The sequence below is a fragment of the Callionymus lyra genome, chromosome 17 (assembly GCF_982586985.1).
Source record: "Callionymus lyra chromosome 17, fCalLyr1.hap1.1, whole genome shotgun sequence".
NCBI classification, from domain to species: domain Eukaryota; kingdom Metazoa; phylum Chordata; class Actinopteri; order Syngnathiformes; family Callionymidae; genus Callionymus; species Callionymus lyra.
In genome coordinates, this window is record NC_141834.1 from 400,483 (window position 1) to 416,486 (window position 16,004).

The window sequence follows — 16,004 nt, forward strand, 5'->3', positions numbered from 1 at the left end:
AACTCGTATTTTTAAAAATACGTATGATTATTTTATCCTAACTTACAAGGAATTACTTTTTGAATAAATTGCATCGTTTAAAATAACACTTTTTAAAAATCTCGTTTTGTTAACAATGCGCAACCTCTGGATAAGACTGAGGAGCAGCTTCCGGTCACATGGCAGCTACACGAGTGATCATGTGACACCAGTCCGTGAAAATGCAAGCTGGGGGTGTCCAGCTGAAATGTTTACTCTTTGTTTTTATATTTTATCCGCTTATCCACTGTAGCTTCCAGCGGCTCGAGTTGCAGGTAAGGTCGAAGAAAAGTGACGTTAAAATGTCCCAGTTTATGACGTGTTATTCGGGTCTGATGTTTAAAGAAAACTACAATAGCGTCGCTGCTGTGTGTCGTCATCGTAGGTATGCGAGAGATGCACGGGGAAGATCCCCGGTTCCTCCGCAGTGGGTCAGTTCTGCTCCTCGTCCGCTGGTCGGATCTACAGACGTTGCTGCGTCAGCAATGGCAACGCGAGTGTCCCTGAACGCATCACCGGGTACATTTGCTCATTCATTTTCAAGATGCTCGATTTACGCTTTACGAATGAAATCGGATTTAATTTTAGAAGTGTTATATTCTCTTTTCCCCTAAAAAGAAAGTCAAGATTCTTTAAAGCAAGTACTAATAATATACATTGAGTTTAATGGGGACTTGGATTGAACATGCGTGAATATTTTTTCATCTTACACCAGTAATTATAAAAATACTTTTCATATATATAATATACTTATTTGGCACATGGTTTTTGCGTCTTAGGCTGGATCTGTCCAATTGTTCACTGACTGGGGCAGAGGATCTTCAGGAAGCATCAACTGCTGTCATTTTGTGAGTGAGTTGTTTTTTTAAAACTGAGAGACAGCCCATGACCACATTTTGGAAAACATATGCATAACTTGTTATTTTTTACAGGGATCTGTCCGTCAACCCCATTGTCAACTTGAGCGAATCAACTTTTGAAGGCTTCGTGATGTTAAATTATTTGTAAGTAAATGTCCCCCCCCCCCCCCCAACTCTCAGATTGTTAAATTATCAATTTGATAGACCATAAACATTGATTTTTAGCTCTTATTAATGAGATAATAATTACAGTACATATAAATGCATAAAGCATTTCTAAGATTGAGTAAATAACTTATTTGTCAATTCATTTAAATTTGTTTAATACTCCTTTTTGAATAACCTTTTTATTCATTTTTAGATTCCTGCCTGCAGATGTCATGTGTCCTGGGGGGAACATGTCCTGGGACAGGATGGAGAGCAGAAACCTAAGTAATCTTTGTGAAGGCCAGAAAAACATATGCAATCAGACAGGACAGATGTGTAAGTCTTAGCTATATAATGTAAACATGCAACTATATTTGCTGTAATTTGGAGCTTCATGACTACTACTCTCTCCAGCCAACACCTGTCCTGAGTTCTCCCTCTGTGCACCAAACGGGCCGGGCCTATTTAACTGCGACTGTGACAACGCCCACTATGGTTACAAGTGCCTGAGAGAGGTCAGTCCTGCGTAATGTTAATTTGAACATACGCCATTTCAGAAAGATCATCATCAACAATGTTTAACACTCTTTTGCTCAGGGGGAATTCCCTACACTCCAGGTGTTTTGCCCACTGGGAGCGTCTACAGTCTTTATCTCCTTCCTTCTCTGGGTCAGTCAACGTCGAAAAGTCAAATCTTTCTGAGGATGGAAGTCATTTTATATTCACTTGCTGTTACTGATTCTGCACTGACTATTTTATTTATTTTCATTTTCAAGTGTTAAATTAAGGAAATAATTGATTTTAAAATGTATCTATTCCTAATCTTCTTTGTTATTTGAGGTTTTAAATCAATCATTTTTTAAATAGGGTGATGCTGCATTGTTCATTTTACCAAAAAGCTTTTAAACACAATTTTGAAGCAAGAGTTGAAACACTGAAAAAAATGTTGTTGAACACATGCAATAAGGAATATTTTAATTAAAATGTCAGCTTTAAGAAGATAGTAATGCATTCTTGACAATCCACCAGCGATGCAATATGTAAACCAGCGGAGGGAAGTATAGTGTTCTTTGAAAAGATGAAGACAATACGATTTTTAAACTGAATGAATTGCTCAGTTTTGTTCAAACATTGTGTGGACTGCATAATATGTATAAAGAAAGTATTATCAGTTAAATTATTCTAATCACTATGACCATCTTCTCACTAATAAAGATTTTGATGATTCGTATTACTATTGAATGTGTGCAGTTCACAATAGTTACCGGTTGTGTGAAAGAATATCTTTTTATAAATTAAAATGAATATTCATCCATCCTTTTTCCCTTTCAGTTTTAATGTTAAGTGAACATATGGCTCCGTAAAGACCACCATAGTAGGGTTGAAATATAGCGGGTGAAATGCAAATGGTTTTTCTTAATCCAATTCAAAATTGCTCTTAAAACTCTGCCTACAGGGAATGACACGCACGCATCGAGTGTGTAAATTTCGGATACGATTTATTTGCATGCTTCTAGAAGCATCTTCTCTGCATCCTGCAGGCTTCTGCTCACTGGTCAATGTTCTTCACCCGTAACACCACTGGCACAGATGTGCATGGAATCATTCCAAGATCAGTGATGACAAGGTCCACAAAGTCAGGTGGCGTTACATCATACACCAGGTTCAGAAGACCCAGTTTGGGGACATCTTGCCAGTGCTGCAGCTGTGTCTTCCCTTTACGAGTCACGATCAGATCGTCGGGGTCATCTGGAAATGACACATTTTAAAGTTAATCACATTTTCTAAAATATTTCAACTGCTAATTGTGTAAATATTATCTTACCAAGTTCATTGGACACAAAGGAATCCGTCTGCACCCGATCACAGAACTTATACGTCTCACAGCAGACAAGGACAGGCACGTTGAAGGCTTTGGCCACGAGAGCAATTTGTGACGTCCCCACGCGTGACATTACATAACCATTGGCCAGCAAGGCGTGAGCGCCGAGAAACACCTTGGATACCTGAAGGGAGAGGAGGACACCATAAGTGGGATGTGATGACTAGATAAGTCTCAGGATCCTGACCTCTGGAAGGATGTAGGAGACAGCGGAGATGAGGACGTAGGTGCATCTGATGCCTCTCTGGACAAGGCGCCTCAGGGTCTCCCTGCCTTCCAAGCGTGGCCGGCTGTCTACTACTATCACACGGAACTTCCTGCTTTTCTCAAAGGCCTCACAGAGGATGTGGTTGACAAGTGAAGAGCTTGTGAAAACAAATAGAGGCCAGAAAGCATGTTAAAAACGTGTTAACAGTTATTAACAAAATGTAATTTTGGACTCAAATTTAATGTTTATCTTAAATTTAATAGACAAGAATAGTGAAGAAAGGAATTTTACCAGGGGGATACAACTAAAACTATGGTTCTACAAGCATAATCAGTCCTTCTGTAAGCCTGAATTTGTTTCTAGATGTGAAGAATAAAAGAACCAAGACATTTTAAACCATCGTATGGCCAGATTCTTGCCGAAACACACTCCCACTGAATACTGTGTAAGAGGTGTTGACAATCATTCACTGTCTCCGTATCATGGACCTACATTTATATACGTGTAAAAAAAAAAAATGACAACAACATAATCAATTATAAAATGTAATGAAAAACAAATATTTCTTACCATCCATAAACCAGGATGACGTCTCCATCACTGATCTTCTCAATGGAGTACTTGGCGACAGCTTTTGCAGCCAGGATGATTTTTTCATTGATGTAGCACTCGATGCAGTCCAGCAGTTTGCCCTTTGCCTGAAAAACATATGCATTAAAGAAATGCAATAATCAGAATTTCAGACACAGGCTCTCGTGTTACTTACCTCTTCCTCCTTGCATTGACTTGAGATATTGGAGATCTCCTTCTTAATGTATTTTATAGCATTACCCATACTGGCAGACAGAGGGCGGCACTGATTCAAAAAGCTACAAAAAAAGTAAGTAAGTAAGTTAGTAAGTAATGGTTTTCTAAAGCACCTTTCTAGACCAGGGTCACAAAGGAAAATACGTATAGAATTATAATTAATCATCAGCTTACTCCATGAACAGGGTTTGACTGATGGTCCTTTTGAGTGTTATGTGACATATTAACAAGAAAGGAAAATTCTATCATATTAAACGGTCTTACAAAAATATTCATCCATATTTAGACAAAATTCAACAATATTCTTGAAAATACAATATACATATCTTGATATCTTTTATGTACAGTATGTTTCTAAGCCACAAGAATTTTTTAACTTGCAAAATTAGACTAAGCTTAAATGATGAGATGAATTATGTCTACCTGATATATGGTTTTAGTTTGTTTACCAAATCCCTGGAAAGTTCTTCATTCAGTGGAGTTGTGTAGTCCCTTATTACCTGAAGACAGACGGATGTGTGATCAATGAGCATAGAGTGCCAAAATTTAAAAAATAAACAATCCAAAAGGCTTCCATTGTCACCATTGCAGTCAATAATGATATTTATTTCATTTCCCTAGTCGTTTGTGGCAATATGCTCATCATAACAGTCAAAAGCAAGAAGATTGTAGTTAGTGTCCTATTGCAAAAGCTAATAGTTATTGGTCAAGTCAATTCAAAACAACCATGGTACATGTACACATTCTTCAAACTAAAAAATATCTATTATATAAAATTGACTTCAGTGTTCTGGTCTTTCACATGAAATGCCAATTTAATCTTTTATGCAGTTGCAGTGGTAAAACGTGGATAAAAAAAACATATTCTAGTTATTCAATATTGAGATCTGTAAATGTAATCAATGTAAAGCACCATCATACAATAATCAATAAATGTGAGTACCTGTTGGAAGGCATGCAGCAGAGCCACGGAGCGAGCATTTGACCCTGCAATGATGCCCTGAGAATACTGTAGACCCAGTCTCACAATAGCAGGATGTATGACTGAGGAAGGAATGCTAAAAAAAAAAAAAAAAGAAAGAAGAAAATCATAAGTAAGGCAGCTAAATAACTTGCGTACTGACAGGTATACAGCTCACCTGACTTGTTGTGTTAAAGGAGCTTTCCGACTGTACTGGTGAAGATGAGAAAAAAGGCTAACTTTGTAGCCATAGTCAGCTCGGAAGGGAATCTGTGCAAAAGAATCTTGTTAAATCATATCTGAGCAATATTCCAATTCACTAAAACCTTAAAAAAAACAGACTCATTTACTGTAACATATTCATTTGTTTTGGTCTCAATGTATAAGGTTTAAGATTTATTTAGTGCGTCATCTTGATATAAAAATATTTACAGCACCCATCACTCACGCAACACAAGTCAAACTAATATATTTACTTGAAGGTAGTTAGTAAGCAAATAAGCGTAATATATTTTTGAAAGAATTGCAAGTCGTTTAGTTAGGAAAAAACAGACATACGCACAGCAAACCGTGTATGTTAAGGTCAGAGAACCCGTGATCTGGTCAAGAGAGACCTCACAGTAAATTAACTACTGTATACAAAGTTGGCAGACTTAAGGAAAACTCATCATAGCGGACCGTTTCTACCTTGTTAGAGGAAATGCAAGCTGGACTCTAAAGGAAGGATTTTAGTCAAGCACAAGCAGTTAGATCATATGACTAGATAAAATGTAAAAGTATTGCCACCACACTTAAAGTAACAGTTCTTTGATGAACCACATTATTTATACGAGTCTGTGTAAATAATTTATTGCATTTTCAAATTATGAATACAATTATAATAATGAAGCAAAGATGAAAGAACTTAACTGTTGCATGTTCGAATTTATACGAAAATAAGATCACAACCTTTAATATTTGCGTTAGTTCTTGGCAACTTTGTCTTTTTGCGTATTATTTGATAAGAGGCCTAGATTTCACTTAATTAGCATATCCAGTCGCTATATATACAGTGAAGAAAATAAGTATTTGAACACCCTGCTATTTTGCAAGTTCTCCCACTGAGAAATCATGGAGGGGTCTGAAATGTTCATGGTAGGTGCATGTCCACTGTGTGAGAGATAATCTAAAAAGAAAAAAAATCCAGAAATCACAATCTATGATTTTTTAACAATTTATTCGTGTGATACAGCTGAAAATAAGTATTTGAACACCTGTCTATCAGCTAGAATTTTGACCCTCAAAGACCTGTTAGTCCGCCTTTAAAAGTCCTCCTCCACTCCACTGTATTATCTTGAATCAGATGGACCTGTGTGAGGTGGTTAGCTGCATAAAGACACCTGTCCACCCCATACAATCAGTAAGACCCAAACATTCAGCATGGCTAAGAGCAAAGAGCTGTCCAAAGACACCAGAGACAAAATTGTACAACTCCACAAGGCTGGAAAGGGCTACGGAGAAATTGCCAAGCAGCTTGGTGAAAAAAAGGTCCACTGTTGGAGCAATCATTAGAAAATGGAAGAAGCTAAACATGACGGTCAATCTCAATCGGAGTGGAGCCCCATGCAAGATATCACCTCGCGGGGGCTCAATGATGCTAAGAAAGGTGAGGAATCAGCCCAGAACTACACGGCAGGACTTGGTCAATGACCTGAAAAGAGCTAGGACCACCGTTTCCATGGTCACACAAAACTCAATTAGATCATTGAAGATGAGTCGTGGCTGGATCTTCCAACATGACAATGACTTTGGAAGGAACTGAAACTCCATGTTTCTCAGCGACAGCCCAGAAACCTGACTGATCTAGAGAAGATCTGTGTGGAGGAGTGGGCCAAAATCCCTCCTGCAGTCTGTACAAACCTGGTGAAGAACTACAGGAAACGTTTGACCTCTGTAATTGCAAACAAAGGCTACTCTACCAAATATTAACGTTGGTGTTCAAATACTTATTTTCAGCTGTATCACACGAATAAATTGTTAAAAAATCATAGATTGTGATTTCTGGATTTTTCTTTTTAGATTATCTCTCACACCGTGGACATGCACCTACCATGAACATTTCAGACCCCTCCATGATTTCTAAGTGGGAGAACTTGCAAAATAGCAGGGTGTTCAAATACATATTTTCTTCAGTGTATATATATATATATATATATATATATATATATATATAAATATATATACACATACATACATACATACATACAGTGGGGAGAACAAGTATTTGATATGCTGCTGATTTTCTAAGTTTTCCCAATTACAAAGCATGTAGAGGTCTGTATATTGTATCAAATGTACTTTTCAACTGTGAGGGACAGAATCTAAAACAAAAATGCAGAAAATCACAGCGGATATTTTTTAAAGAATTAATTTCCATTTTTTTTCATGACGTGAGTATTTCATTCACCCATCAACCAGTAAGAATTCAGGCTCCCACAGACCTTTAAGAAGCCCTCCTGTTCTCCACTCATTACATATATTAACTGCACCTTTTTGAACGTGTTACCTGTATAAAAGACACCTGTCCACAAACGAAGCCCAACACATAATATCACAAAGCAATTCACACAAACATCAACATTACATTGTCTTCACAGCAGCTGGGGGCCTCCGGACCTCCTCGATATGACTTGTTTCTGGACACTCCGTCAATACTCCCACAGGATGTCACCCCTCATCTCAGTGTGTGTGTAAGCTTCCCTATTCTCCAGTTGGTCCCTATTCTCCAGTTGGATCAGAATCTAGAATGTCAGTGATTCTGGAACAATAACTCTTTACGCCACCATACAAAATGGCCAAGACCAGAGAGCTGTACAAGGACATCTCCTGTATTCCATCCCAGCCTTGTGTAGGTCTAAACTCTTATCCCTCTTGGTTAGAAGGCAACAACTGTTGGTGCAATTATCAGAAAATGGAAGTTCAAGATGACAGTAAATCTCCCTCAGCCTGGAGCGCCATGCAAGAGCTCTCCTCACAGGGCATCAATGATCATGAGGACAGTGAGGGATGAGCCCAGAACTACAAGGTTGTGCCAGGTCAATGACCCGAGTAAAGCTGGGACCACAGTCTCAAAGAAAACCATCAGTAACACACTATGCCATCATGGATTAAAATCCTGCAATGCACGCAAGGTCCCCCTGCTCAAGCTAGTCATGTGGTCTGACAAAGGTCGAGCTTTTTGGTCTAAACTCCACTCGCTGTTTTTGGAGAAAGAAGAAGGATGAGTACAACTCCAAGAACACCATAGAGGTGGAAACATTATTCTTTGGGAATGCTTGTCAGCAAACGGGACGGGACGACTGCACCGTATAATCTCCTTCCCTCAGTAAGAGCATTGAAGATGGGTCCTGGCTTGGTCTTCCAGCATGACAACAACCCGAAAAACGCAGCTAGGGCAACTGAGGAGTTGCCCCGTAGGAAGAATCTCAAGGTCCTGGAGTGGCCTAGCCAGTCTCCAGACCTGAATCCAATTGAAAATCTTTGAAAGCTGAAAGCCTGTGTTGCCCAGCGACAGCACAGAAAACTGAACGCTCTCGAGAAGATCTGAAGTTGAAGACTACCTTTGATACAAATTACAGACCTCTGCATGCTTTGCAAGTTCAAATTCCTTTAATTGTAAAATATGCATGTATCGAGACATACAGCATCAAATAAATTGTGGTCCTCTCTGACTCTGTGGAAAACAGTGTATCAAATACTGTGTATATATATATATATATATATATACACACTACAAAAGTTTGGGGTCACTTAGAAATTTCCTTATTTTTAAAAGAAAAGCACTGTTTTTTTAAACAGTGCTTTAAACTAATCTAAGTTTAAACTAATCTATACATTGCTTATGTGGTAAATGACTATTCTAGCTGCAAATGTCTGTTTTTTGGTGCAATATCTACATAGGTGTATAGAGGCCCATTTCCAGCAACTATCGCTCCAGTGTTCTAATGGTACAATGTGTTTGCTCATTGGGTCAGAAGGCTAATGGATGATTAGAAAACCCTTGTGCAATTATGTTAGCACAGCTGAAAACAGTTTAGCTGGTTAGAGAAGCTATAAAACTGACCTTCCTTTGAGCTAGTCGAGTATCTGGAGCATCACATTTGTGGGGACGATTAAACGCTCAAAATGGCCAGAAAAAGAGAACTTTCATGTGAAACTCGACAGTCTATTCTTGTTCTTAGAAATGAAGGCTATTCCATGTGAGAAATTGCCAAGAAACTGAAGATTTCCTAAAACGGTGTGTACTACTCCCTTCAGAAGCAGCACAAACAGGCTCTAACCAGAGTAGAAAGAGAAGTGGGAGGCCCCGTTGCACAACTCAGCAAGAAGATAAGTACATTAGAGTCTCTAGTTTGAGAAATAGACGCCTCACAGGTCCTCAACTGACAGCTTCATTAAATAGTACCCGCAAAACACCAGTGTCAACATCTACAGTGAAAAGGCGACTCCGGGATGCTGGCCTTCAGGGCAGAGTGGCAAAGATAAAGCCATATCTGAGACTGGCCAATAAAAGAAAAAGATACATATGGGCAAAAGAACACAGACACTGGACAGAGGAAGATTGGAAAAAAGTGTTATGGACGGACGAATCGAAGTTTGAGGTGTTTGGATCACATAGAAGAACATTTGTGAGACGCAGAACAACTGAAAAGATGCTGGAAGAGTGCCTGACGCCATCTGTCAAGCATGGTGGGGGTAACGTGATGGTCTGGGGTTGCTTTGGTGCTGGTAAGGTGGGAGATTTGTTCAGGGTTAAAGGGATTCTAAATAAGGAAGGCTATCACTCCATTTTGCAACGCCATGCCATACCCTGTGGACAGCGCTTGATTGGAGCCAATTTCATCCTACAACAGGACAATGACCCAAAGCACACCTCCAAGTTGTGCAAGAACTATTTAGAGAAGAAGCAGGCAGCTGGTATTCTATCTGTAATGGAGTGGCCAGCGCAGTCACCAGATCTAAACCCCATTGAGCTGTTGTGGGAGCAGCTTGACCGTATGGTATGCAAGAAGTGCCCATCCAGCCAATCCAACTTGTGGCAGGGGCTTCTAGAAGCATGGGGTGAAATTTCTCCTGATTACCTCAACAAATTAACAGCTAGAATGCCCAAGGTCTGCAATTGCTGCAAATGGAGGATTCTTTGACGAAAGCAAAGTTTGAAGGAAAAAAAATATTTCAAATAAAAATCATTATTTCTAACCTTGTCAATGTCTTGACTATATTTTCTATTTATTTTTTTTTATTTTATTTTATTTTTAGAATCCCTTATTAGTCCCGCGAGGGAAAATTCAACCATTCACACATACTGATGGGAGTAGATAACTCATGGTGGTAAATAAGTGTGACTTTTCATGGAAAACACACAATTTTCTGGGTGACCCCAAACTTTTGAACGGTAGTGTATATATATATATATATATATATATATATATAAATAAAAATACACAGACACACACAAGCCCACCTGTTGTCTTTCCAGTTTCTTGGCCACTTTCTTTAAAACATCTGGATTATCAGCTTGGATGTGTTCTGGGAGTCGTTTCACTACTGGTAACAGACATACATGTTGTCGTAAGACAGACCGACAGCTGAATTACACAGACATAAATAAACACCAATCCCTGTTCCGGTACCTGGCTGCAGCTCACTGGTCACTGCTTTGGGTTTGCCAACAGCAATTTGTTTTGAAGCTCGCTCTGCCTCTTGTCGAGCTCTCCTCTCTGCTTTCAGCTCAGATTTGCTCTTGGCTGGTTTATCTGCGGCAGCAGAGGCTTCAGGTGCAGGCACAGGAAGTGGTGCAGAGGCCGGCACTGCTGGGGGAGTTGTTGATTAAAACAGAAACACAAATACATACAGTTGCAAAACGTTGGATTGATCCACTGGTATACTTTTCCTTATGCATTAGCATATATGCATGTACTTCTATTGTTCTTTTTAATGTACAATAATTCAGCTCTTGCTGCTAACAATACGAATTTCCACTTGCAGGGCCTTACTTTTTATTATCTAAGATATTTTGTTTCTTAATTAAATTTGTCCATGTCATGGCTTTTAAAAGATTTAGTGAGATTGGTAATAATCCTTAACTAATGTTATATATTTTGTATCATTGAATTAATGCAAATGAAACATAAACAACAAGATATAGTATGGCTAGTTTAGGCTATTTTACACACATGCACACACAATGGAACACAAAGGTTACAGCTATAATAAATAAAATGCCAAAAAATATTAATGACAAACATCTTACCATTTTGAACGTCTGGTTGTGAGACAGCATCCTTGCCTCCAGCCCTCGCCTTTTCCTCTTTTTCATCCTTCTTCTCTTTGTTTTTTTTCTGGTTCTTCTTTTCCTTCCTCAGCTTCTGCTTCTCCTCTTTCGTCAACTCTTTGCCGTCATTCTGACGACGGAAAAAGTTGAAAATAAACCATGGAACACGATAACAAGCGTTATATTTTAGTACGTTATTGAAAACTACTCTGATAGAACCTCACCTTAACACGTTCGATAGAAGACCCCTTGTCTCCATCTGCAATATTCACAGCAAATCTATTAAATTATCTAAATTCTGCAATTACAACATTATTTTTAAATAATAATAACGGGGGATGACGCAACATTTAGTTTCTAGTTGTTGCCTTTAGCGACATTCGCATGTGTACGCATAAACGTGTCATACTTTCACAAATATAAACAAAAAATCTGACAAATTTAAATTTAAAACAGCCCAGAACATCATTAAAAGAGCAAACATGTGAACAATAATACAGCCGTTAGCCACACCACAGACTTACCTGTCACTGCACTGTCGGCCATGTTTACTACGAGCTTCACTTCCGCCGATATAGCGGTTTACTTTGAGTCCAACAGTTTATTTATTGCCCCCATTCGACTGGAGTAAGTACTGCATCTTAAAAAGCATATTTCTCGAACATTTGTCTTCCTAATCAGAACATTTAATGGCCAGCGTAACACACAACATGGGGCTTTTTTGTGGTATCAGTACAGAATAAAATAATGAAATAAGATAAAACACAAAATAAGTAATTGAAAAACAGAACCAAGCACCAAGACGGTGGGTGTTGTTTTCATGGATAAAGATATGTAGATATTGATTTCAAGACAGCAGTGCAGAGCACATAGAACATCCCACAGTGGGGACTTTTCAACAGTACCAGCAGCATAGATTGCAGAATTATTCACACAAAGTATACATACAAAAGAGAATGTGCAAAAGAGCAATTTAATTGAAAAATATGTAACATGAACTCATCTGGTGGATGCATTCAGTCCTCAGCATAGAAAAGCAGATGTTGTCCACCTCCACTGCACATCACTAGAGCTATAAAAGTTTTTTTCCAGCCACAAATAGCTTGTTGTTTACCTCAGTGATGACATCACAAGGAGCTCCAACTTGACCGGCCAAGTCAGGAAGTCTCACCAGCAGCTAGAGCTAAAGCGAGAGCGAGAGCCAGACTTTATTTACAAATGTTTTTTTTTACAATTTTTCAGATGAAGTGACAAAATGCATTATTTTTTTCAAGCCAGTGTAAGTAAGTAAGTGAGTCATTTATATTTATAGAGCGCTTTTCCAGACCAGTGTCACAAAGCGCTTAAACAATCAAAACAATACTAAATAAAATATATACTTAAAAGATCATTTTCTGGCCTAGTGCACAGTTGCCCCTTTTCCCCACCATTAAAAAAAACAAACATATAAGGGTTACCACTGACTCTGTGGAAGTACAACTCCAGCCTCAGTCTGGATTTGATGTTCTGTTTCCACTGGTCCCTGCGAGTCAGATACACCGCCATTTTTGCCTCCCCCACCAAGTAATTCAGAGTCTGGCTCTCCTTGTGCTTCTTGGTGTATCTGACTCTGCCTATAAAAACTGGGATAGAGAACATGAGGATAAAAAGACTAAAAACAACAGTTAAAACATTAAAAATCCCTGCCAGCCTCCCACACTCTTTAAAAATAGTGTTCTCTCATTGGCTGCAGAATGGACACTTGTTTGAAAACCCTGGGTTTAAAACGCCCTAAAAAAGGAGTTACTTGCTATTGCCCCTTGCAAAATCCTCCAATGGAGGTCACTGGTTCTTTTTTTAATGGGAGTTTGTAAAGAGACCTCCACTGTGGGCCCCAGTCCCCAAGTCTTGTCCATGCTGTGGTCGGTCGTTGTGAAAATCTTTACAAAGTTAAAATAAAAATAAACATTTGTGGCCTTGTGTACTGTTTTTGTGTAAGTGTTTGTGGTGGTCAGGAGTGGGCTGTCCAGGACCTCAGGGTTCAGGTGCAGCTCCGGGAGGAGGTCTGCTGGGTTCGGCTCTTGATGTATTGGCGGAGTAAAGTACTTTATGGAGCCGTTAGTCTCTTTTTCTACTCGTCCAATGCTCACAGAGCGTATCCCCAGTATTGTCCCAGCAGCCCGGGCGTCTGAGAGTGCCAGCCCTACAGCTTCCACAAGTTGCTGCAGGCATATGGTCCTGCTTCTGACCGGCGCCCCCCGAGAGTGCTGTTGCTGATGTCCAATTTTGCTCCATTGATCAGAGGCTGTTTTAAAAACCAGTACAGAGAGTTAGTTACATGAATGTGGCTCCATTTAAAAACACCCCAATAAAAAGAAGGCAAAAATTGTTGAGAGCTAAAAGATTGAAATCTGTAAAAAACAAAGCTGTGTCCAGCCCCAGATTGTTTACACGCTTTAAAATACAGCTGGTCACATCCCTCTACCACAAGCCTGAGGGATTGGTCAAAAACTTCTGTACAAACTGAAGTGTAAAGGTGGCAGTTCTACTGGCAAGGTGGATTAAGCTCTGACCTCCTTCTTCACGAAGTAAAAGCAAGACTGACTGTGGCACCCAATGAAACCCATCCCAAAAGAAATTGATCATTTTTGCCTGTATTTGATCAAGAAGGCCATGGGGAGGGTTTACAACAGCGAGTTAGTGCCGCAGCAGTGCCGCTACAAGGTTATTTAAAATAGTGTTTTCCATCTAAAAGACGTTTCTTTTTGTATCCATTTCCATTTTTTATTTTTTCTTCCACCTTTTCTAATGCAAAGTCCCATTTTTTTTTTCAAAGTCTTTGGTCTAGTCTAACACACCTAGGTATTTAAAACCATTGTTCTTCCACATGAGGTTTTGGGGTAAAACCAGGGGGCCGTCCCGCCATCCATTCCAACACACGGCCTCACTTTTTCCCCAGTTCACCCCAGCAGCAGACATGGTCGAGAATCTCTCTGATAAAGTGGCAAGTGCCTTAACATTGTGCGGATCTTTGACTTAAACCACAACATTATCAGCATAAGACAATAAAACCACATTCCCACTAAAACCAGGTAAAAACAGACCGTAAACTCTCGAGCATATCTTGTGAAGAAGGGGTTCCAAGGAGAGCCCATAGAGCGTGCCCGACAGAGCACAGCCCCGCCAAACACCTCTATGCACCCTAAAAACAGCTGCCATTCAGTTCCAGCACACTCTCAATGTCACTGTACGGATCTTGGTGAGGAGATCCTTGCTGAACCCAAACTTACCCATGACTTTCCACAGGTAGACGTGTTCGACGCGGTCAAACACATTTTCTTGATCTAGTGCGATCAAGCCCATGTTGGTGCCTAATGAACTGGAGACCTCCAAACAATCGGAATGAGGCAGACTTTGTCTACCATCGACCCGCCGGGAACACAGTAGGTTTGGATGATCCTCCAGGACCTCTCTCTCTCAGCCAGATGGCTTTGGAGAGGATCTCGTAGTGTGTGCAGAGGAGGGAGACTGGACACCAGTTCTTTATCTCCTGAAGGTTTTCCTTTCTTTGGCAGTAATGACGGCCCTCCTGCAGGACAGAGGAAGCGAGCCAGAATCTTGGCACTCGTTAAAAACGAGGTCACACGACGTCAGGAGCAACAATGTCCCAGAAAGCTTTATAACTCAACGCTGAGGCCGTCTATCCACAGTGTCTTTCCAGTAGGCAAACTGGCTAGTGCGATGTGGAGTTCTAGTAGAGTGAGTGGCCGCACCAGCCGTTCATTGACCTCAGCAGAGACTAGGGGTAGTTCGTCACAAAAATAATTCAAAAGTTCATGCTGCCCGTGGTACTCACTCGTTTATAAGTGTTGATAAAAGTCCACTGCTCTTCTGCCAGATCTGCACAGGCTCAGTGAGTTATTTTCCATCGTCCGACAGTAGGCAGTGGATGAGCTTCCTCTGTCCTCTTTTCTTCTCCATGGCGAAGAAGAAGGCAGTCGGGTGGCCATCTCTTCCAGGTTCCTTATCTTGACCTGGACCATGGCGCCCTGGACCCTGGTGTCCAGCAGGTTGGCTAGGTCCAGCCTTTTACTTTTGGGGTTTTTAAAGTACCCTCGATTTCCTGTGGACTGAGTTAAACCTTCTAGATCCACGATCTGAGTCTCCGTGTGCTGCTGACATAAAAGCTTGATCTGGACTTTACCATGGTCCCACAACTGTCTAAAGTAAAATCATGTTTTGTTCTTCTAAAATCATTCCAAAAAGAACAAAGGGCATCGTTAAAACTTTGGCCAGTGGTTAAAACTGAATTAAAATGCAAGTAGGCGCTTTTGGGTAAAATATTTCTTATAAAAACGTTACATAAAACTAAACAATGATCACTAAAAGCAATTGGTCCAATTTGACTTATTTTACAAACAATTAATTGGTATTTAAAACAAAAAAAGGGGTCAAGCCGTGCCAACGTGTTCAGTTGGATGGGACCACGTGTTTTGCCTGCAGCCAGCATGCATCCTCCTCCAAATGTCTACCAAGCTATGGAATGTGACCAGCTGTTTCAGAGCCTGTTGGGAAGCTGGATGAGGCTCTGTATGGTTAATGTTTAAAAAACATGTGGAGCAACAATCATTCAATTTCTTCAGTTTCTTAAAAAACGCGTTTCTCTCTGCACCTCTATTTGGAACATAAACGCTGATAAAAACAAAAGGAAATGAATTAAAAAAGCCTCGGCTAAAAGGCACCTGCCGGGGATGAATAAAAAGCCGACTCCTGCACTGATGTTTGTGCCGTGACTTAAAACCACTTCCCCTTCCCACTCTATGGTCCAG

The 16,004-nt window shown here is 40.0% G+C and overlaps 2 protein-coding genes across 4 annotated transcripts; one reads left to right on the top strand and one right to left on the bottom strand.

The window, feature by feature from the left end:
* Positions 1-173: 173 nt before the first annotated feature.
* Positions 174-2,256, top strand: atraid (all-trans retinoic acid induced differentiation factor). Its single transcript, XM_087813099.1, has 7 exons — positions 174-293; positions 404-537; positions 798-866; positions 951-1,022; positions 1,240-1,361; positions 1,440-1,540; positions 1,623-2,256. The coding sequence occupies exons 1-7, from the start codon at positions 201-203 to the stop codon at positions 1,725-1,727; spliced, it is 696 nt and encodes a 231-aa protein (XP_087669225.1). The 5' UTR covers positions 174-200; the 3' UTR covers positions 1,728-2,256.
* A 251-nt stretch (positions 2,257-2,507) lies between these two features.
* eif2b4 (eukaryotic translation initiation factor 2B, subunit 4 delta) lies at positions 2,508-12,247 on the bottom strand. 3 transcript variants are annotated; one of them, XM_087813095.1, is made up of 13 exons: positions 11,721-12,247; positions 11,421-11,455; positions 11,176-11,326; positions 10,556-10,735; positions 10,387-10,466; positions 5,062-5,153; positions 4,866-4,980; positions 4,346-4,422; positions 3,882-3,984; positions 3,686-3,813; positions 3,095-3,272; positions 2,851-3,031; positions 2,508-2,774 (listed from the first exon to the last, which is right to left on the bottom strand). In XM_087813095.1, the coding sequence occupies exons 1-13, from the start codon at positions 11,740-11,742 to the stop codon at positions 2,575-2,577; spliced, it is 1,542 nt and encodes a 513-aa protein (XP_087669221.1). In that variant the 5' UTR covers positions 11,743-12,247; the 3' UTR covers positions 2,508-2,574. The 3 variants fall into 3 exon arrangements, with proteins under 3 accessions (XP_087669221.1, XP_087669219.1, XP_087669220.1); XM_087813093.1 differs by having other exon boundaries at positions 10,387-10,469; positions 11,721-12,243; XM_087813094.1 differs by having other exon boundaries at positions 10,387-10,469; positions 10,556-10,732; positions 11,721-12,240.
* Positions 12,248-16,004: the final 3,757 nt, after the last annotated feature.

Bases quoted from the DNA above. Each gene is read 5' to 3' on its own strand.
- atraid (XM_087813099.1), top strand. From the start codon at position 201: ATGCAAGCTGGGGGTGTCCAGCTGAAATGTTTACTCTTTGTTTTTATA. The intron at 1,362-1,439 runs GTAAGTCTTAGC...TACTCTCTCCAG, and splicing joins CAATCAGACAGGACAGATGT to CCAACACCTGTCCTGAGTTC. The intron at 1,541-1,622 runs GTCAGTCCTGCG...TCTTTTGCTCAG, and splicing joins GTTACAAGTGCCTGAGAGAG to GGGGAATTCCCTACACTCCA.
- eif2b4 (XM_087813093.1), bottom strand. From the start codon at position 11,742: ATGGCCGACAGTGCAGTGACAG. The intron at 4,423-4,865 runs GTACTCACATTT...GTCTGTCTTCAG, and splicing joins TGCTGCATGCCTTCCAACAG to GTAATAAGGGACTACACAAC. The intron at 3,814-3,881 runs GTAAGTAACACG...TATGTTTTTCAG, and splicing joins GTCAATGCAAGGAGGAAGAG to GCAAAGGGCAAACTGCTGGA.